This window comes from Macrosteles quadrilineatus, unplaced genomic scaffold (assembly GCF_028750875.1).
Source record: "Macrosteles quadrilineatus isolate MER2022 unplaced genomic scaffold, UCM_ALF_1.0 Scaffold_5__1_contigs__length_97177068, whole genome shotgun sequence".
In the NCBI taxonomy this organism is placed as follows: domain Eukaryota; kingdom Metazoa; phylum Arthropoda; class Insecta; order Hemiptera; family Cicadellidae; genus Macrosteles; species Macrosteles quadrilineatus.
The window spans coordinates 94,987,244-95,011,275 of NW_026542598.1; the positions used below are offsets into that span (position 1 = coordinate 94,987,244).

The window sequence follows — 24,032 nt, forward strand, 5'->3', positions numbered from 1 at the left end:
ACTTCATTGGTTGGATAAATTGCGTCATTTTTGCTAAAAGGAAAATGTAGGTGAATTTTGTAACATGGGCAAAATAGTAATCTTAAACAATTCCGGGAGATCCAGATACTGATTATAATCTTTCTTATCAACAATATTGACATTTAATAGAGAGATTTTATGAAAGAATCAAAACAACGGTTGATATTACTGTTATCAATCTTTACACTCTCTTACAACCATGCTAAAGCTCACAGTTTTGTGTTGTACAATCTTTTTCAACCAATGTCATTCACACCAACTTGGCTTCGGAAAGTTCACGATAGGCAACCTCTTCCGCCAACTTGATTCAAGCGTTTGCACTTTCTTGAAGACCGAAGACAAGAGAGATCCTAAAATGATGCTGCTAGAAATGGAGGCTTTGAACAACGTAATCAAAGATTTGATCAAGTTAGTAAAAAAGCCGTTGATTCAGTTTAAAAAGAGGCCTGCATCGTTGGCACAAGCACTCATCAGTAGGAACAGACCTGAATACCTCAAGTTAAAAGTGGAAGATAAGGAACTACAGAGGAAATATAAGTTCAACACTGCACAAATCGGACAGTTTTGGGAACTTTACGACAACACGAGAAAATTGAGGATGGAATTGGCTGAAGTTGTGAGAGAAAAGTTAATGATTCCGGACTGAAATGAACTTGACTGTGGGGAGAAGAAACAGGGTTTGTATAAAATTAAATTATTTCTTTATTCGTACAGTATGCATTATTGTAACCACAGAGAATTTGATTATCTAAAAGTATTTTGCAAACAATTGCATGAGAAAATAGTGATTTATTTTGCCTTCTATTTAACAGACTACTCATTAAAATACCTCCTTCACTTTGTTGAACAGAGACATGGAATTTTTTCCAACTAGCCTTGCACAACGGCTTGCACCGTATCTAGCTCTCAGTTTATGTTCAACTAGACCAAAACCCAGACCATGTTGGTATTATTGTTGGAATTATTGGTAAAATACAAAGAATACTTTGGACAAACCATGAGAAAGAAGTCCACATACTCGTATCTTCACTCTCCGTAATCTTTGAGCTGACCATGTCCACCGAAAGTGATCTTACTTGATGTTGAGCCTATAGACGGACTTATTGCAACTTAGGCAGAAGAATGTATGTCCGAAGTCATTGTAAAGCATAGGAATAATAATGCTATAAAGTGTGTAATAAAGCAAGATTGTTTTAACACATGGGCTACAAGATGGTGAATTCTCTTCTTGAAGATGATTGGAACCAATCCAAATCCATCTTCATTATAAGGAATTCAAGACGTTTTGACGTGTTTATACGTAGAGTGTAAAGAATTTGAAACATATTGTTTATTTTTGTGTATATTTGTGTTTACCATTTATCTAGACACCCACTACTATAAAATAGATTACAGATGAGAAAACATATTTACACAGATTTTACAAAATATTTGACTTTTGATACCGTCTAAAAATGAAAACTTAGTCTTGTTCACGCATACTGGTGCAAACATTGATATCCTAATAGTCTCTAAACTATTTATTATCACTCTTCAAAGTTTCAAGTCTAGCTGTTATTTCACAGAGGTAATAGAACCTTCAAACAAAGATAACACTGGTGAAATGAAGATAAATGACAAACAAGCTTTCTGGGTAGGAAGAGAGAATTTGGTCCAAGCTTCGTCAATAAATGAAAACATGTTCACAGAAAGCACATTCAAGTCTGGATTTACTATAGGTTATTTTATTAAAAAGATTGATTTAGATTAAGAATAATTTTAACCCTTTGAGTGCCAACGTCCGGGGAACCGGACGTTTTTAAAACGAGCCAAAAGTGCCGACGTCCGGCCGACCGGACGTTTTTAGAACGAGCCAAAAGTGCCAACGTCCGGCTGACCGGACGTTTCGTAATGATCGAACAGCTGTCATAACAACCGAATGGATACTCGGATTCTTTTAACCCATATATTAACATTGAGTCGAAAGTTACTAGATGCGATACATCGATTTTCGTTGGTCGAAATATCGAAAATTCGATTTTTACGAAATTTTAACCTAAAAATCGCCAGATCGCGCTCGGCATTTTTAGCGCGACCTTCGGGAAAAATCATCGGCATTTTTTGAGCGATACTTTTATTTCTTGCCTGGCACTCTAAGGGTTAACCTATCGGAGGTATTTTGATTCATTAATACAATGATAAATAACCTTTGAATACATCCCATGGGAGCAAATAGCCTACGAGAAAATTTGCTTAGAAATTCCTAAGTACTTAGGAGATACTAACATGGGAAAAGAAGAGACAATTTAGAAACACAAAGAATCCAATGCAAGATCAAAGAAATTACTATTCTTCTCACAATTAGGGAAGTATTATATGTTTAAACTTATTAAAGTGTATGCATCATATTTAATAATCTGGCATCACTTTACGTTCTACCAGAGAATAAAAATCAAGTCATGATTTAATCAAGATATTTAAAAGTGTCTTGACTTCAATTTGTTTAACTGGTTACAGATATTTTCCATCAGGAAAAACCAAGTAAACGCAACATTTTAAAAACATAAACTGCTTCTATCTTGAATTTAAAAAAATAACAATGGCAGTTAATTTGAAACAAGAATTCATTTATACAAGACTAATTATATGACAGGCTGGTTGGTTTCTAACATGTACATCTTTAAAAATGGTATTTAATTTTCACAAAAGAGCATTGCTAACTTTTATCAACATGAATCAGTGAATTGAATACCTCATTAAGGTTTTAATATTTCAAAATTGTAAACTCCTACACATTTTACATCACCATTCATTGTTGTTTTAAAACAAAATTCCATGTGTCAAACATTCATATCATGATTAGATGTAAACATATTACATCACCAGGTTGAAAAATTAGGTCAACTATCACCAATGTTCAATGTAGAGACTAGCCAGTTCCTTTCCTCCAAGCTACAAATAAATGAAACTACCCATCGTCATACTCCTGTTCATTGTTCAGTCGGGACTGATGACAAATTTAGCACGACTTATCAAACGGTTGGACATTAGACTCAATCAGTTAGTGAGGGACTCCCATGCCGGGCCGAGAACATACTTGACCACCATCAACCAGATGATAACTGCGCTTTTGGAGCTTGCGGAACGCATCGCAAACCCGAGGTCTCACAGCGGAATTCTGCGTCTCGGCCAAGCAGTGATCAGTAGCGGCACACCACATTTTGTCAAGTACAAAATCTCGGATGCAGAACTCACCAAGAGATTTAGATGGACGCCTGAAGAACTCCAAGACTATTACGAACTCGTCAACAAAACTATCGCAAGCCGTAAACAGTTGGACAATATATGTCGTAAGGTCTCGTTGGAGTACAAGGTTTACAAATATTACTACAACAACAGACAACAGATTGAGATAAAGGCTAACCGAACGGGGAAACGGACGAGACTTCAGCATAATAGGACAGTGGAGTTGTTGTGAGTGGAACTTTTCTACATAACAGTAAGTGAGTAATAAGTGAGCAACCAATGCTGCAACACAGAACAACATGGGAAACCTTCCAACAAAGACAACATAATGAATTAAATTTATTTGATATAAACGAGATATTTTGATTGCCCATTAGTTTGATGCGTTTTAAAAACTAATTTGTAATTACTTTAGAATCTGAGATTTGTTATAATAGTTGGAAATGATTCATGAAGTTTAGTTGAAAATGTAGCTAAATCACTTGAAAAATGTGATTAATTGGTTACCGACCACAGTTACAACTCGAACAATAAAAAATATACTGGATATAAATAATTAATATTATGGTGTAAAACTTCATAATGAACACAAGAAACCAGTAAGGGTATATGATTTATTTTATGAGTCATGTATTTATGATTGCAATGATAACCAAAATGGTCATGAAAATAATCATTAAACCAAAAGAGGTACTTACATAAAAAATCCAACAACCAAAACAAAAAATATGTGTAAAGTTATATTACAATTAATTTCCTTGAGCTGGACTCTAAATAAATTAATCAATAAAGAAGAATCATACACACAATATGTTAAATATTTTCATCACTACATTAAAACTTTAAAATTGTTACAAAGTGAAATAAAAAGTCACAAAGGTGAATATCTTGTTAGAAAACTAGTCCGAGAAAAACTTGTTCTCCCGACAAAAAAACTTATTAAAGAAAGGGCTTTTGTTAATGGATTTAAGAAAAACCAAACAGAAAACCTGATAAAACTAATGGCAGATGCAAATTTAATCTGGGAAAAAATTACAACTTATGTTTTTGTGCATAACTTGATAATAAATCCAGTTTTCTGTCACAATGGATCGTCAGTCATGTGATGTAAGTAAAGTAATATTGTACCTACTTTAATAAATTTGTTTGGTTAAGAAAATCTTACTATATTTTCAAAAATTAAACTAAAATACAACATAAATCAAATGGTATAACTCTAATCGGGATGAATATTTCTTACATAAAAAAGGTACACCTGTTCTTTGTACAAAATGGACAAATTTCAAGTCGGCTACTCTATGATTTAATTATTTGTTTAAAGGTAACAACTTTTTATGTTATAATTTTGTACCAAATATACCAGGCAGAATAAGGTAAATAACAGTAGTACAGTAAATATAATGTACAATATACTTTATTTATCATATCACATTCTCTTTCAAATGGCACCAGTCTTACCACAATAAGTTACAATCTGTATAAAAGTGTGTAAACATAGGAAAATATTCCTATAAATACGTCAATAACTAAATTAATTTTAAACTAATACAAGGGTACTGATTTATAGTAATAAATATCTGTATAAAAATTCCACATTGTTGAAACGAATTAGGGTTTTTTTTTGCTTAAGACTCTTAAACCGGATAAGAATTTTTGTCACAATTTTAATGATTTTTCTCTAATAAAATCTTAAAATAAGTTACTCATCGCCTCACAGAGGTTAACTAACCCACCTAACGTAGTAGGAACTGTTAGTCTAGTATACCACGAGTCAGAAATACTGTTGGAATTCACACTGATGGAAACTAACCCTTTAAGTGCCGTTGTACAGAATACCTTGTTTTATTCAGACAATAATAATAATGTAACAAAACATAAAATTCTAAGTATAGTTTCTTCAAAGCCTAATATCTAAACGGGGGACTGACTGAGGTTTAATGGGAGAATATTACAAAAACTAACCGTTATCATAGATTTAACACCACAACAGATTTATCATTCTTCATTATTCTTATAGATCAGCTGAAGGCAATTTAATGTCAGTTATGTTCAGAATATGCAGTGCATTATGATGTTTACTTTTTCCTCAGTACTTGATAACCAATTTAGAACCGTTTGAACATCAAATCATGTGTTTGTGAACCATTGTAGCCTACTATGATATTAACACATTCGCTGCGGGCCATCAAATGGCAGGCGTAGCCCCAGTGCTGCGCAGCCCGCAGCGTCGAACAAACCCGATTGCCGGGTATTTGGCTCTCATATTTCGGTATGACGAATAGCAAATAACGTGCGGTGATGTCCTGTTTTATAACAAGAGTCGACGTAGTTCGCTAAACACTCACATATAGCAGCACTGCTTGGAACGTAGCCGGTCCCATCGTATTGCCAATTAGAGGGAGAAAGACAAGTTGATTTTTAAGTTTGCCAGACGGGGATTTTATGGGGAAATTTTACTACCAACCTACAACACAACAAAAAGCAAGTCACCCACTACACGCTAACGTGGAATAGGTCTGCCTTCGACCGACGCTAGAGCAAAAACGATGATATACGGAAGGCATTGCCGAGCGTATCCGATCGGTTACGGCAGCGTCTGAACAGCGCTCGGCCCGTATCCGATCGGATACGCCCGCAGTGAACGTGTTATGATGGAGAAGTAAAGTAAAATTCACCATAAAATAATATTTTAAAATTCAAAATATTAGGTTATTACCAACTGCGATAGGAATCCCATCCATAAGCGTGTTTTAACCCAAATATGAAGGAAGGATGAGTGTAGAATGATGTGAGATGCCTTGTGTAGCTTTGTTACTGTAAGACAGCTTTTTCATTAGTCAGGACCATTTATTAAAATAGCAATAATCAAGGACAGCTGGGTCCATTTTCGGACCATCAAAAAGCTACTGACTTCTCTCAGGATTGAATCGTCGACCATTTTTTACGCAACATCAGCGCTCAAACCGGACGGAAACGCACATCAAAACACGCTTAAGATTTTACAATAGGACCAAAAGTAAACTAGCAGTATTCAGAGTCAATACTTTTATACACTTAATATTGATTGTTTTCGTTTGTCGCAAAGAGGCGTAAAACTACAGGGATGTGCAAGTGGAAATGTTTTGCCTTAACTTCTAGTATGTCAACAACTTTTTTCCATCTCACTTAGTATAATTAATGGAATGAAACTATCAGTAGACCAACTATTTCGCTTTATTTATCCATTAGGCCTAACCATTGTATATTATCCATATTTGTTGTACCCAGATTACTTGTCTGTCAAAGTCCAGTTAAAACAAGGTATTCTGTTTAAGAAAACTTATATTTAAAAAAAACATAAATCATTCTACTTCAATCGGCAACCATATGTTCTGAATGTTACCACATGTAATGCAAATTACTTAGACGATTGTGATTTTAGGCTCAAGCTAAAGCATTTAACTAACATCTGTTTCTAGATTCTATTAAATATATACTATAAACTATGTTAGCTGGAGATGACCAGAAAAGATTTTCCAAATCATTATGAGCTCAATCCCCTGATTACCCTACACAATATTGAGGAAACTTAAATGATAACACTGCTTTCAAAACTATTCATTAGTTAATTACATAAATCCAAAGTAATATACTATTCACAAGGCACTAAAGGGTTATAACTGTAATGATGGAATGATTTTAACATTAACAATTCTCTATCTTAAACATTGACTTTTAACATGTTTTGACACTCAATTTCCATAATTATGTTTGTTTTATTGATAAAAACAGTGTTTGCGAATAATATGATTACTACGTATGATATTTTGCAAGATTTAGGCTTTCATGTTACATCTCAAAACAATACTTTCGGTTTCACACTCATTGATATTTGAAAGGGAAAACTCAAACTGGTAAACTACCTGTTCTACAGCTTTGGGGCGAATATTGAGATCTCCAGTCAAAATCAACGAGTCATAAATATAAAGAAGTCTCACTCACCGTCTAGTCTCAAAATACATTCCAGTCCTGTAAACAAACATATCCGCGTCACATGACTGTTTGTAACACATCAAAGTAATGTTTAAGTGGCAATTTGAAACTGTGGTTCAACTTAGAATCATTATAAAACAGTAATATAGTAAAAGCTCTCCCAGGGATTGTTGGATTTCATAATAGAATACATTTCTTTACTATATTCCAAGTTCACCATGCAGTACGCGTTTTATGGGAGATAAGAGTGCTGTCAATATTACTGGAAACATCATTTTATTGTCAAACAAAACAATGAGAATGTTTGTGGAAATTATTCTCAAGGCCCATGCGAAGACACAATACACATTTTTAACTTATTTCTGTACTTTGTACAAATTGGTTTTTTTCTTTTGCGTGGTAAAAATAGTATTGCAGTAAAAAAGTAGAAAAAAATCTGCGTTTCTCGGGTCCTAGTGTTTTTAGGACCATGGCTAGTGTTTGTGAAACTGCCATTTGAATGGAATGGTAAATTTGTATAGTACCGTAATAAAAAAACACAAGAAAAATTTATGGATAAGGAACGTTTTTAGGATGGATAGTGTCAATGAAACGCTGATTTGAAATACATAGCTTATGTTATGGTAGCTCTGTACTGCACGTGGCAACGTCAAATGGAGCGTAGGTGAAAATAGTTTTATAATATTTCCACCCAGCTACAAAATTAGGCGAAACATCATTCTTGGATGCAATTTACTCCAATAGGTAATTTTCATAGTGAGGTAGTTTTAACTTGATATTTGAATAGTTTTGTGCAAGGAAAGGCTATAGGCCAGGGATTTTAATCTGAAGAACGAAGGGATAGCTGCTGTTGATATTTGAATAGTTGTATTTTAATTTTAAAACGCACTTCAAACCAAAACTCAACTACAAACTCTACAGTAGGCCTACTTACTTTTCTCAGACCTCTTCATATTTTACAGCCAGACATAGGTTCGCCAACCCTCACAGTTTGGTTGGGACACAGGTTGAACTTGTAGTCTCTTGGAGCTTCAAACACCAACACCAACGTAGATCCCATCCTGAACTCTCCCACCTGTTCTCCCTTGCTCCATGAACAGTTCATCTCTACGTCTTTGTGTTTGCCGTCCCTCCATCTGAACGTGTTAGTCTGAAGAGTCTGAAAGAAATAATTAAACGGAATTGAACATATTTTGAGAAAAAAATATCTTTTTTTGGGTTAACTCTGGTTTGGTTGGAGAATCGTCTCATTTGATACAAGCAACAGACTGTTAAAACGAGATAATTCTGTTCTATTACCCTTCTTTATACGAACCTAATAAATACGTCTTCGCTCTTCAACATACTACAGGGTTGATTAAAATAAATTGCAGTGCCTATTACAAGTCAGTTTGCGTTTTTTTTTAGGGGGGGTCGGTTAAAATGCACCATCCTTGGTGACAATAAGACAATACTTTTTAGTGACTTGAACATGAGATAGTTGGGCATACAATATTTTGTGCCGTAACAATTTGAGCTGGTTGCCTGCTCCGAAAATATGTACACTCTCTGATTCTGTAATATGAATTTAATCATTGTCTGCAGCAAAGTGCAAAACAAAAGACAGGTTTGGGTAACTATATTTCAGTTAAGCCCGACTTTTTCGTGTCTTTTGGGACCTTAAAATGAAAATCCGTTACTTTTCAGTGATTTCTGTGATTCTCTAGTAAAATTAGTGACTTTTCCAAAACTTCCATGATTTTTGTGACCCGTAGATACCCTGTAATACGGATAATATAGACTTTTAATGGTAGGAAAATATACTTAAAATATGTAACAGGAGATCAATTATTGACGAGTCACACCAGACATCATCATGCCCAACCGAGGATTTGGAGAATCAAAGTTACATCCTCAAAATAATACTACTGGATATTTCACCGGATATTTCAGAAATGGAAATTCCAGTGGGTTCTAGTAGTATTGAAGTACACCTGTTCTTTTATTAGTTTATCTTTACATCTTTCTGCACAAATATTGAAGTAGGCCAAGTCCCTCTTTGATGAAGCTTCTATTTTGTTTTAAGGTGATTCTAACACTCACCTTGTCAGTGTAGACTTTGACGGAGCCGACGCTCGTAGCTCCCACCGCAGTCATGCTGAAGAAGCCGTGTTTCCATTGTCCAACGTAGACGACTCTCTCGTTCAGACTGTACAGCCCAGGCAACCAGCCAGCGATTAGCGGATTTACACTCATCAACTCTCCTGAAATAACAACAAATCATTATTCTGCTTGTAAAACTTACGTGAAGCCAAGCTGGTCTGGTGGAGCGCAGAAATTCTTCTGAATTTTTGTTTAAACTCACTTTATTTTTTATAATTATTGGTTACACGAGTACAGTTTGCTTAGGATAAATTTAAATATGTTTTGATTAAACCATTTAGTCCAGGACCTGACTAGGGTTCTGTGTGCATGTCGTGTATAGAGAATTTTGCTTTTGCATTTCAATATAGGTGTCTTAGGAAGTGTTTTCCACTCGGGTGTCAAGTTCGCACCTGGTACGTTTTCGAGCTATGACGTCATCAAAATGGCGGCCATTGATTTTTTTAAATCGTATATTTCGCAAACTACTTGTCGGATCGGAATGAATTTTTTTTGTTTGAAAGATAATTTTAAATGCTACCTGTTTTACATTTACACATTTGTTGTATGTTTAGTACATTCTTCGTAATTTTGCAAAAACCTGTATTTTTAAATATTTTTGAGTTATTTTTGTTTGTAACGTTTTATTGATACAATTTATCAAAAACCACCGATGAAAAAAGTTGTAGAACGTTTAAAAATCTTTACAAAAATACCAAATTCGATATGTTTTACTCAAAATATTACGTCAAGAAACTAGATAAATCTCATAAAAACACCAATTTTGGCGCAAAAACGCGTATTAGTCCGGCATCTAGGGCAGTTCGCAAGTCTTATAAAGACAGTTTCACCATTCAATGTTGATGTATGTGTCTAAATAAGTGTTTTCAACTCAGGTGTCACGTCTGCACCCACTGCAGTTTCCGGTTATGACGTCATTAAAATGGCGGATAGGGCTATATTAAAAATAACTATATATTACATACCATGTGTCGGATCGGAATGAACTTTTTTTTGTTTGAAAGATAAGTTTACATGCTATCTTTCTTACGTGTGCACTTTTGTTTTATGTTTAGTACATTTTTCGTAATTTTGCAAAAACCTATATTTTTAAACATTTTTGTGTTATTTTTGTCGATAACGTTTTATTGATACAATATATCACACATTGTTAACATTGTTTGAGTTGTTAATTTAATGTTAATTTAATGGATTAATTGAAAATCAATCCAGGCAAATGGAAATTCGCTTAGTCGACAGGATTGCTGCACCGGGGGTATTTATATAGTGGAAACATTCCTATGGACTAATTACATTGATGTGTTGTGCTTTTATTTGCATAAAAGAGGGTAATGGTCTTATTTTAAGTAAAATAGCTGGTGAAATCGTAACATGTAGCAATTTTAAAGACATCATAACCGGAAACTGCAGTGGGTCCAGACGTGACACCCGAGTTAAAAACACTTCTTTAGACACATACATCAACATTGAATGGTAAAACTGTCTATATATGACTCGTACACAGCCATCGATGTCGGATTTATATGCGTTTTTGCGCAAAATTAGATTGTTTTGTACGATTTTCTAGTTTTTTGACGTGATCTTTTGAGTAAAGCATATCGAATTTGGTATTTTTGTAAAGCTCTTTTAACGTGCTACAACTTTGTCTTTAAGTTATTTCTGATATATTGTATCAATAAAACGTTATCGACAAAAAAAACACAAAAATGTTTAAAAATATAGGTTTTTGCAAAATTACGAAAAATGTACTAAACATAAAACAAAAGTGCACACGTAAGAAAGATAGCATGTAAACTTATCTTTCAAACAAAAAAAAGTTCATTCCGATCCGATACATGGTATGTAGGCTAATATATAGTTATTTTTAATATAGCCCTATCCGCCATTTTAATGACGTCATAACCGGAAACTGCAGTGGGTGCAGACGTGACACCCGAGTTGAAAACACTTATTTAGACACATACATCAACATTGAATGGTGAAACTGTCTTTATAAGACTTGCGAACTGCCCTAGATGCCGGACTAATACGCGTTTTTGCGCCAAAATTGGTGTTTTTATGAGATTTATCTAGTTTCTTGACGTAATATTTTGAGTAAAACATATCGAATTTGGTATTTTTGTAAAGATTTTTAAACGTTCTACAACTTTTTTCATCGGTGGTTTTTGATAAATTGTATCAATAAAACGTTACAAACAAAAATAACTCAAAAATATTTAAAAATACAGGTTTTTGCAAAATTACGAAGAATGTACTAAACATCAACAAATGTGTAAATGTAATACAGGTAGCATTTAAAATTATCTTTCAAACAAAAAAAAATTCATTCCGATCCGACAAATAGTTTGCGAAATATACGATTTAAAAAAATCAATGGCCGCCATTTTGATGACGTCATAGCTCGAAAACGTACCAGGTGCGATCTTGACACCCGAGTGGAAAACACTTCCTAAGACACCTATATTGAAATGCAAAAGCAAAATTCTCTATACACGACATGCACACAGAACCCTAGTCAGGTCCTGGACTAATTGAACAAAGAGTTAAATTAGCCAATCTTTGAAGTTCCCACAAATTATGAATTAAAAAATCTGCCTACTTCTCAATCAGTACGGCAAATCATTCAAAGATGTAAAAGTAAGTAAAAAATCGTTTGTAGACAACAAATAAGAATTTTCATGGGATATTAAAAAAATATATAATAATTAAGATAGAGAAAAACTAAGGTCATTAAACTATTTGAATCTTAATTCATCTGAGGTTATCTTCAGTCTACCACAGGCTACGCTTGATCAAGGGAGGATGGATAATTTGTGTAGGAAATAAGCTACACTACGGAAAAAAAGAAAATGGATATTATTGTGCTGTAAACAAGTCTACCAACATTTATTTTATTAGCATTGAGGACAATATTTTTGTCAAGTGTTCCAATCTCTTTTCAAAACCCCAGCAAGACAGTCCCATAATAACAAAATCAGATTTCAAAGTAGTCCTTCAAACAGTTGAAATTATTATTACTTCTATAACAATATGTATTTAGGCTAAAAGATTACAATGTGTGCATCATAACAAAAACAAACACGACCTTACCCTAATGGATAAATAATAACCAAGTTATTGACATCTTCAAAAATTTCTCTAAACCAACAATCGAAAGGGTCCATAGAGTATTAACCTAAACCAAAAGGTTATCTTTTCACACACGAGATAATCAGCCTCAGTGGCACCACTAGGCAAAGTAACAAAATTAGCAGTTTTTGATAACCTTTAAACCTTCCTCATTCAATGTAACTTGAGTAAAAAATGACTGAGAAAAGTCAATTAGTTTTGAAGCATGGATGAATGAACGGTTGTTTATTCTTTCATCACTCAAAAATTGATCGATTATCTCAAATAGGCCTAATTAAAAACGTGATTCAAAATAAAGTGATCAATAAGTAATGTTGCATAAGAAGAAGAATAAGAAGTTGTTCAACAATTTTTAAAACAAGTGACGGGTAAAATATGCCAAAATCCTTGTACTCTTAACCTAGTTTTAAACATTATCATTTAAATGTTTTGACTAAGTACTATGTAATACAGAAAAAATCTTTGCCAGAATGTTAAGACAAAGATGGAATCATCAAATGTTATAAGTCAGGGGCTTCGGTAAGGAAATAACTGGATATAATTGTAGCAACATTTAGTTCTCTTTTAATTCAAATACCGGTACGCAATAGGCTAAATCTTGCGAGTAAGTATTTTTAGGGGTGCAACAAATTTTGTCTTCAAGATTATTATCACAAATAAAAATTATTAATCTTACAAAATAAGTCAATTTATATCATAAAGCCTTGATAAATGATTTACAATGTTAAAAGCTAAATGAAAAAATGAGGAAAGTGAATTGATCATATTTGAAAATTCAATCGTTTAGGAAAATCTATCCCGGGCTTCATGGGGAAAGAGATTGTAGCTCAAAATATTACTCATTAAGATCCAGTAGTTCATGAATTTAAATGTTGAAAATGTATTGAATATACTTAGCATTTTTATGAAGAAAGAATGAATAGAGTCCAAAATGATTGCGATGAAAAGGAATTCTGTAGGAAGGAGACTAGGAGCAAAACTATGAAAAATATTTGGATTGATTGAAGGCATATTTGGAGAGTTTAAGAACAACTGAGGAAAATATGAGAGGTTAAGAAAGAGATTTTGTTAGTGCGGTAAAATATTTACATTGAGAACAGCTTTGTGGTTAAGTGTTCAAACACATCCATGTGTATATTATGGCTTTTCCCACACTAGCTTGGAGGTTTCAGACCAGGCCCGGTCTGGCCAGGGCGGCTAGTCGGCGATCCCCGAGGGCCTCCAGCTCAAGGGGGCCTCCAAAAGCCAAAAAATCAATTCAAAAAATTTAGTTATAATAAAAAAATATTTTGTTTAACTGTTTCACAGCAACGTAGTCTTGCAAAAACAATTTTAAATAAACAATACTCTTTTTTTTTAATTGAATTACAGTAAGGGGTAGCCCCTAAGTACAGTGATAGTCAATCGGTACTAGAGGATAGTCACTGATCTCACTGCAATGCACCGTTCGAATCAGCTCAGTGCCCAGCGCTCCGCGGTAGTGACGAGACATTGCTGTGCCGGCGCGTCTGCGATATGTCTGGTGTCTGGACTCAAGCAGACAGCTTAGCGCTTGTACTAGTATAGTCATGGGACAACCGACTGGAAAAAACTATCGACTAGTCAATTTGTCAATCAGTTGTTTTTAAAACCAGTTGTTTTTTTTCAGTCGAATGAAAAACCGAGAGAATTCCACTACAACAACAACTGGTGGCGTTCAATCGGTGCAGTGGTTTCAGTAATTGCAAAGAAAATTATCGAATATAATTTTACTTTAAACATTAAAGGTTTGCTGCTTGATTCCTATTGTTTGTTGTCAATTTGCATTAATATTTTGTTACTTTGGTATAAAACGTAATAGAATGACAACATTCACAATTAATTAAACATTTTTAGTTATTACATGACTGCAAGATTTAAATTATTCAGTAGGCCTAATGTCTCTAACTCAGTATAACAAATATTCCTATTTGTTTGTTACCTGGTTTTTAAAACAGATTTTACTACAGGCATTAAAATCTAAATCATCTAAATATATAAAAGGCAAAGCCCTCACTGACTGACTCACTCACTCACTCACTCACTCATCACTAATTCTCCCACTTCCCATTTACCTAGGATGCTGAAATTCGGTACACCAATTCTTTAAGCATTAAATAGGAAAACTAAGTAGTTTTTATTCTGATCGGGCTTTCGGGCTCCGCCAAGTGGCTCTGGAGTTTCCCATGTTAACCTTATGATTTTTCATATTTAAAAGGAATTTCACAACAGCTGTTTCAATTAAACAAGTTGGTTCTGTTCTATGATGTGCAATAACATTAAAGTTACAAGGATTACCAACAAGGTGCAGCACTATTATTTTTTTTTAATTTATGACTACAGCCAATTTGCAACCAAAAGGTGGGTGAGCGTAGCGAACGAACTTCGACCTGGAAGCGAGTTAGCGTAGCAAACGAGCTAACCTGAAGGCAAGTGAGCTGAGAGAACAAGCTCCAACCTAAAGGTGAGTGAGCGTAGCGAACGAACTTAAACCAGGACGTGATTGAGCCTTGCGAACGAGCTCACTTGTGAAGTTAAACGGGGCAAAGCCCGCGGGTACAGCTAGTCAGTATATAAAACACAGTGTCTTGGCAATTTTATATTTTTTTAAACAACAAAAATAAATGCAATTACATTTTATGTATCATCCCTAAAAACTGTTCCCAATTCCTGTCCGTCAGTTTATCTACAACTGATTTTATTCGACCAGTCAGCCTCATCTCAACACCAAAAGGTCGAGTATGGTGTTACGACTATAGTTTAATCACCGACGACTGTTTCCAGTCATCCCTACGTAGTTGGTTATGACATATTGTTTGAAAAATTACTAACACGTGAATTGTTCAGTTTATAAAATGAAACGTGTGCACCCAAGTGGCGCAAGTAAAATAAAAACGGAAAGGAAATATTTCAAAATAAAAACAAATTAAATTCAAACTGTTTGAACTTATGGTTAGCAGGTTAGCTGGTTTCAGTTCCGATTCTGCTAACAATGAGAAGTCGCAAACAGGCAGGCGGAAATCATCAGAAGTTTTTTGTAAGCCTTACAACGTTTAAATTAAAATACTTTTGATTATTTCTGTTTGTCTTTGTTGCTGAAGTACAACTATGGAGTAAAGTGTGTGATAAACAAACAGTAAATGTGGTCCATTCATAGATGTATTCAAAATTCAAAAGTGGTACATGATATGCTTTTTTACCATGTATGGCAAAAACTCTAAGAACTAGGTTTTGGTCTTATTTTTAAATTGAAGACTTAAGACAATTTTAAGAATAGGCCTTTAAATTTTATGGCAGCTGTAAAGGTGAATAGAAATACGAGCAAATTTTATAACAAATTTAAATTGATTGATACCTCGGAATTAAATTTATAAATACAAAGATTTTAATTTATGGAAATTTAGCAATTATTAATTTAATCAAAATTATCAAAAACTTTTAATCATTTAAAACCACATTAGGCCCCTTTTATGAACCTGCGGCATGCAGCAAACATATATGCTAACTAATTGTTGCCGTGAGAGCACCCCATGGTCCTTGTTTTATTTCTGACTGGGGGCCTCAAATCACCATCTAGCCGAGGGCCTCCAATGGAGCCAGACCGGGCCTGTTTCAGACTGATTATATAGTTAATTTCATTGGTATTATTTGTCAATCTATATGTGGAAAAAAATAAAAGAATAAAAAATATTGGGAAGTTTATGTTAGATAGGGTTATTAGTTAAATGTACATAGGCTAAATGGTCTTTTTAAAACAAGAGGAGTTTCCTTATCTCCCAAAATGTAATGTGTAGTCAAATCAGTTAGCATATAAAATTAAAATAATCATCAATCGCGATGAAGTTTAAAAATATAAGAGCAAGTTATAAACTAATCAACATATTCAAAGTAGTTTACCTTGAAAATGCCTCCTGAAGTTGACTTTCCAGTTGACTGGAGAATGGAACCGATGATAATCTCCGGGCGCTAGGTACACGACCGCTTGATACAGAACATTGTCAGGGTTTGATAAAAGTTGTGATTTATAATCATCCCACACATCCTTGATACATTCTTCTTGCTCTTGCTGGGCTTTGAACAGATACTTCACCACATCCACTCCCCCCCAAAACGTTTCGGGAATAATATAATTATCAACGTTGATTTTACTTTTGACGAGTTCATTGTCGTTCTCGTCAGTCCTGGCTAGATGGGTCGCTTCTGTGAATTTGGTATTCGAGCGGTTGATACTTCGTGTTGAGTTAGCAGTCTTCCAAGTAGGTGGGCCGAGAAAAGTTTGAAGGTTGTATGTTACTCCTTTGACTTGTTCGACGTGGCAAGAAGTTATTCTGCCACTGTTGAGGACTTTGCCATCAGCTGGAGACACCTGGAAATGTTAAACACAACAGTTAGGTACTTTATAATAGAATAACCTTAGAAACTGAATTCACGGTAAAGGTTGACGATTCAGAAATAAATGTGCAGAAATTAAGTACTGTAGGCAATTCAATAATTTATTAAATTCAACCCTGAAATAATAAGTAGATTGACAGGTGCATCACACACACAAAAACTCTTCTTCTTTTAAATTTTGTCCAACTTGTTTCTATTTAAATTGTATAAGCATACAACCCGATCAAGCAAATGATGTACAATAACCCACAAAATCTATCGGCTGTACCTCATTCAATCCTACAAGAAAATCATTTTGCTGGAAAAGACATTGTAGGCCTATCAAACCAAGTACCAGTACAGTACTGTACATATTGAGAATGAAACATAGAGCACAAGGAAGGGCCTAGGTTATTAGGATTTCAACAAAAGAAATCAACTTTCTCCTAAACACATAGCTTCTTTAGTTGAAATGCTGTCGGTGATAGTGAAATATTTTAATGTTTTGTGTTTAGTGTAGGTCTAATGTTTGTGTGTAGAGTGAAGTTTTGTGTTTCTGGTGCCAGTTAGGACTCTTTCCCATTCAGGTAAGCCTGCTATCCTCTAGAAAAACCTAAAGTACATATCTTAGTATTAACTATTTTATAAAAAGCAGGAGGGCTACGCAGAGTATCTCTCCTGTAGTAAAAGCTTTTACCCCAATGTCTCGATATCTGCTGTTATTTTTTTTATTAAAAGGTTTGAACAACAATCTAGTATTTCCGAATCATCAACAATGTACATTTTAATTTCAGATTTGATGGAGTTTTAAAATAAATAATACAAAAATTGATTTAGACTTACAATGCAGTCAACAGGGTCAATAGGTCTTGTTCCGTCTTTCAGTTGACGAGTGAAGAACTGTCCAAGGCTCGGATAGTCTGAGAGATCTCCTGCCATCTCGTCAAGGTTAACGCCGTACATGGACGAGTAGAGGCCGTAAACGTAGGAGCGCAGTGTCAGCGGAACATGACAGTTACACAACCAACCCCACGTACGAGACCACAGACGCAACGGTAGAGATCGGTAACAGGTAATCTGTGACAGGTTGGTTATTACTTACTATTTCATAGTCTATCTTGTGTGTAATACTTTTATTTATTTGTTAACGGAAACTGACTAACATGATTCTATCTTTTCAGGTAGCAAAATAGTATTGTGAAGGACACGAAACAAGAATAAAGAAGGTTTAATGATTCTGCAAGAAGACCAAACAAACTATGTGGATAGCTTTGGATATTAACAGATTTCACAACTCTGTCCCATGAACACCTTTATTGTCTGGGTAGCTGAGTGGTTACAGTGTTCACTTTCAAATCTGAAGGTAGCTGGTTTGAACCAGAGGAGGATTGTTCCTTGATACAGCTGAGATATTTTTAACCAGTTTCAAACATTTTATCTGGCCCATATAGAAAAGGCCTTCTTAAAATAATACTAGCCTAGTTAGATGTCACCCAAAAGGACATTTAAGAGCCAAAGGTGAACTTAAACAATGTTCTTCTAAGTTGTCTAAGTTATGATTTTAATTGGTGCTTTGTTTCAGCTGAAAGAAGAGTGAAACTGGATTCCAATTTTATGTGTTTGAATTTCATTAACAAATTAAGCACATGGAAAAGCTAACATGACAAACAATAAACGGAGAGTCTAGAAGGAAAGACTTGAGACAGATTAAGATTATGGAAGAGTAGAGGTCCATTTTCCAAGCTCTTTGAGATTACAGATTATAATAAGAGAAAATCAACCTTGGTACAAACACGAGGGACTTCTTACCTGAAATTCCTTGACGAGAGGTTCTGGGTACTCGTTATCTCTCTGTAGTCTGCGCCATTGTAGCACGGCCAGCACCGAGACTCCGACGCCGGTGGAGATCGGGACCCAACTGTGCCAAAATCTGCGCCATCTCCTGTGGACTAGCTTGGTGTTCTGCCCATGTTCTGCGGCAAAAGAAGGAATCACTTAGTTGTTTGCTTCACCTTACATCCTAGTACTTAGGAACGAAGCGGAAGCTGGTTTAAATGTCAAGACAACATTTGTCATCATTACAAATTATGGAAAAGTAGAGCAATGAAAAAATCAAACTTGTTATCTGTATATTTAGAACTTTTTAGTATCCCGGACGGCAACGTGTGATAGGCTATACTTAAAATATGCCCTTCATTGTACTAACTTAGCTACAGTACCGATAAACATAGTAAAACTTGAAAAAAAGGTTGAAAAATCAAGTCTGACTGTGTACGTTTTAATCACTAAGAATTTTAATTGTAACAAAAAGAAACTGTAGGCCTAATATAGGGATCACAGGGACACAGGGGGGATACAAAGGTAATGTAGGGGGGGGGGGGGGACAGGGGTCACAATCACTAATATGAAATAAACCAATTATTTTTCAAGCTAAATTTTTTCAAGGAAATGTATGGTAGGTAAAGAATATTAATAAAAAACTTTCTAAACTATTATGATGGTTCTTAATAATTATTTATCTCACTCTGGGTAGCTTAAATCTTAAAAATTACTTGGATTTGTTTAAACTTATTATAAATATTTCTAGCCAATTAGTATCCTCTTTACAAACCATGTTCGGATAAGCCTAGTAAAACCAATAGAACAAAACTAATGTTAAACTTACCAAAATAAAGAGCAATTAGTAATTTCCTACTTAGGCTTACTGAACTCCCATCTAAATTATCAAGACTGAAGTTAAAACTCCCCATAGACTGACTAAAGATCCTATAAAATAATAATCTTACAACAACATTTTCAATGGGAACTAACAGGTCAGGTTAAAAATGAAAACTGTTTAGAGTCTTATCACTCATTGATGTCTACACTTATCATTTTATAAATTGGTATAGAAGATAAAGAAAATAGATTATCACTTTTAGCTTTGTTAAGAACTGAGGGAGAATCATTTCAGTTAGTAAATTAAAAAATTATTATTAAACTGTTTTAAATTGAAGAATCTAGCCATCTTAAATCCAAACTGTCAAAATATTTAAAAATAAATTTAGAAGAAATAACTTGTATTAAGAAATAGCCTAACTAATACTGATTAAGTTTACAATATTTTTGAAATTTGCCTACTGCACTTATTTAAAACTATCTGTCACCCACGGGCTTCACCACGGTGACTTCATAAGTATTAATAAAACTATTGTTTGGTTAAGTTAAGCTGAAATAAACAAAACAGAATACAGTTATATACAAACAAATAATCACACCTGATAAATAGATTGGAAGGATAACATACAAATAAGTACAGCTGAGGTATTTTTAACATTAGGTATATGGAAAGTTCCCATTAGAAAGGAATTACGACCTTAAAGGGCAATTTATGAAATAATGGATAGTTTTGCGTAAGGTTTCTCGTCATGACGAACATTTTAAGTATATGGTTTATGGGGGTGTGACTGAACAAATTTGATTTACTAGTTAAATTTTACACATAAGTGGTAAGATATTTTATTATTAGATTGAGCATTGTTCTTGTTTGGCCTATATCATGGCCCCCACAAGGGTGGGGCTGGTGCAACACTGGCCACAGGGTCTAGTTATGTTTAATTTTTGTTTATGTATTGAAGAATATTTTACAGCAGATCATAGAATTAAAATTAAAATACTTAGCCTAAATATAGTTACAGTAGAACCTCTTTTATCCGAACCCCCGTAATCCGAACGTCCACTAATCCGAACGCCTCATTGAACTGTACCCTATACACAGTACAGTAGTTATTTATTGTATACTTTTGCACCGTAATTGTTTCTACTGTAATGTACAGTACTGTATTCACTATGTTTCCTACTGTATTAAATAAACATTGGCCTACACTGTTTACACAGCGCCAATTGTCACGACAACTAGGTTTTCGAAGGGTGGGGGGCCTCACTGGGCCCGGCTCATTGTCCTCAGCCTACTTCCGGAGACAACTCAATATCAGGGCAGTCGGCAAGGCAATTAGCCTGAAGTGTTTACACAAAGCTAATAATTTCATGCTAGCCAGTTGTCTTCTGACAATTGTCTCACCAACTGGCATCGTGTAAACCCGGCTTTAGACCATCATACATCAAAGTAAGGTTTTTGTAATCTATGGTAGTATCATGAAGGCTACATTATCAATGACAAAGGTAAACATGGACAACCTAATGTGGCTATGAGTGGGAAACATTTGTAGAAAACGCTAAAAAAACAAGTTCAGCTTTTGAAAAATGATACAATATTTACAAAAAAATTTTGATTATATGGAACTGTTATGTACATTGTGAGTATTTCCATTAGTTTCATAATCTTTAAGTTGACTCTTTTACTAATCGGACATTATTACTGTTATTCGCTATTAAATTACTCCTGACAAATACGGTACTTTGCAATTGCTCGATTTTGAGGAACATAAAATACACTAGTCAGAGTATTAAACATGCCAAAAACATTTTAATTGGTTAGCTCCCAAGTTAGTCATAATCTTATTATTATTTTTATAAATAGAATTTTATTTCTGGTCAGTACAAGAAATCAAACAAAAAATTGAAATTTACTTTCAGTTTGGATTGCAAGAATAAGGTAGGCTATTTAAACCACTACCTATCACTAGTTCTTTCAGTAGCTTAAAATAAAAGTAACTTAGATGATTTGCTTTTTAGCAAATAAGTTACAGGTTTTTTTATTGATTTGATTGTCTCAATTAAGTATTCCTTACTTTTACCGACATTGACAAATTCTGTAAATGGTGGAAAAATTGCCAATTACGGTACCATAACATACTACGCGAACATAGTGGAAGAGATCCCGAGCTCAATTCTGGTTACAGGGCCCACGATCGAATGTGGGGGCCATGGCCAATACAAAGGGCGTAAGTTGGGGTATTTAAAAATAAATCTAGCCTAGTTAGATGTCACCAAACAAAACTTTTAAGAGCCAAAGATGAAATTAAACCCATACGATGACATAACAATTTCACTTAAACAGCAAACTAAATATAATATTTAGCCTAAAAGAATTTAAATCAGTACCAGTAATTGAAACAAAAATATAAAATAATGAAATTGATATCATTTATTAAATGATCCTGTTAATGCCAGCATTAAAATGCAAATAAGTTTTGGCCTCAAAAAAAAGATTATAACGCTTAGCCTAACTTACCAGTAACGAGGAGTTTTAGGTTTGAGGGATGGCAAAGTGATGCCTAAGGAATTTGTACATTTGGTCCATGTTATTACCACTACCACCAAAAAAATGTTTTAAGTTACAACAGAAGCAATTTTAGTACACCATATTATGGCCTCATAGAGTGTAAGTTAGGGGCAATAATCTTGAGGTAGGCCTAATAGTAAAATTTAAACAATTAGGGAAAAAGAAGAAAAAACTAAAAAAAAAGAGTAAGATTTGATTATTTACCTTTACTCCAACAAAGGTTTGGGATCCTTCTTGAATAGAAGGAAATAAACAGAGTAAAAATTGGGCTGATCACCAACACTACTTCCAACATCATTCTGTGACCACAGAGAACACGAAAAAGAACAATCAAGACGTTATCAACCCAACTCCTCAGCTCCAAAAAAGCTGATAAGAAGCTGGGGCGATAACCTCTTCCTTCAGATTTTTCATTGACACTGCAAAGTAATAAAGCCTAATCAACTAATTTAATTTTCAACTAGAGGATTGTATGTCTTCTAACCTCAAAAGTAACTAACCTTGGTGCAAACTCCGGAGGCACAGATTATATGGCCTTATAAGTGACGAACGATAACACTGAAGGACAAACAATGTAGCAAATTTAGTCATTTCAAACATTTAATTTTGAACTACAGTATTCACAATTTTATCTTAAATAAACATCATTTGTTAGATGATGGGGTCGGTTGGCTAGTGACAGTTACTGTAATCGGTCGGTAACGTGAACAGCTGAACAGCTGAACCGATGAGATCGAGATGGTGTTCTTTTCTCTGATTTTTCCGCATATAACGTCGTTAGCTTAGCAGCCATGAAGCCTTAACGGTTCACGTTGATGTAAGGGTTCAAGGATCATTGATTATAATATGTTTCTAACTAAACTCTATGATTTGTAGCGATAGAGTTCTCGTTTCTTTGTAAGAATACAATTTTACAAAAGGTCAAATCTGGTTATTAAAGTAACCTACATAACTTACATAACTATGGGTTCGGCCCCATGGTGTAGTTTGTGCTTTCTGTAGGTTTTGTTTGGCTTTGTTCCTTTGACTTTTTTGATTAAATTATTTTGAGTTTGGGCTTATATTAAGTAGACTTCTCATCCCATTATAAATTATGGAGCTCGTTTTAGTATCTAGTTAGTAGAGGCAATAGGGCAAAGAGCCATCACTTTAGGCACGTTTTCCCCATAAGAATAACATGGGGATCATTTTTTGGCCACCAAAACCAAAAACTCTGATCTTTGCCTAAATATCCCTATATAATTGTCGAACCTTATTTCTTACTTATTCCCCATAAATATATTTGATATTAAGCTAAAAAAGCTATTTCTTATATTTATTGACCCTTACAAGTGTAAATTTAGAGTAGTGGTGAACCCAGAATATGACCCCACTTTCGGCGTTTTAGAGGCACTTTTAGAGCACTTTTTATAGGGGAAAAATGAGAAAAAAATGGAAGAGTTTTTTTTGGCCACTTTTTTTAAAGACCCAGCTCTCGACCTATACACCCCTATATAAATTGTCTACTTTTTTAATACTAAAAATCACGTCTGGAAATGGTGAGCTTTTTTTGGCCACTTTTTTAAAGACCTGGATCTTGTCCAATACAAGCCTATATAAATGTTCAATACCATTGTACAACTCCATTAAAATTTCAAATCCACATCCATTCCCATGTATATTTTCAAAATCATGTGAGGTTTGTGCGTGAACTCGGGCATGCTCCCGGCTCATGATGTGCTCCCTTGGACATCCTTAGTGGAAATCCATGAGTTCTGGCTACTTGGGAACCCAAGCCATTTGACATACAACGAATCACCCTTTCTCCTAATTACCTTCTCTACCAAATACATGTCCTTATACTTGGTCTTTAACAACTCCTCTGTATAGAAGCCTCCCCTGATTATATTGCCATTTTCATCTTTCAAGATATAAGTCACAGGCTTTGTAT

The 24,032-nt window shown here is 34.5% G+C and overlaps 1 protein-coding gene across 2 annotated transcripts; it reads right to left on the reverse strand.

Moving 5' to 3' along the window:
• Positions 1-4,654: 4,654 nt before the first annotated feature.
• On the reverse strand, positions 4,655-22,783 carry LOC128995065 (phosphatidylserine decarboxylase proenzyme, mitochondrial-like). Of its 2 annotated transcripts, none has more exons than XM_054419943.1 (7): positions 22,603-22,783; positions 18,688-18,851; positions 17,722-17,955; positions 16,405-16,873; positions 9,301-9,461; positions 8,153-8,377; positions 4,655-7,254 (listed from the first exon to the last, which is right to left on the reverse strand). In XM_054419943.1, exons 1-6 carry the CDS (start codon positions 22,700-22,702, stop codon positions 8,168-8,170), a joined length of 1,338 nt encoding a protein of 445 aa, XP_054275918.1. In that variant the 5' UTR covers positions 22,703-22,783; the 3' UTR covers positions 4,655-7,254; positions 8,153-8,167. The 2 variants fall into 2 exon arrangements, with proteins under 2 accessions (XP_054275918.1, XP_054275919.1); XM_054419944.1 differs by lacking the exon at positions 22,603-22,783 and adding an exon at positions 22,307-22,562.
• Positions 22,784-24,032: the final 1,249 nt, after the last annotated feature.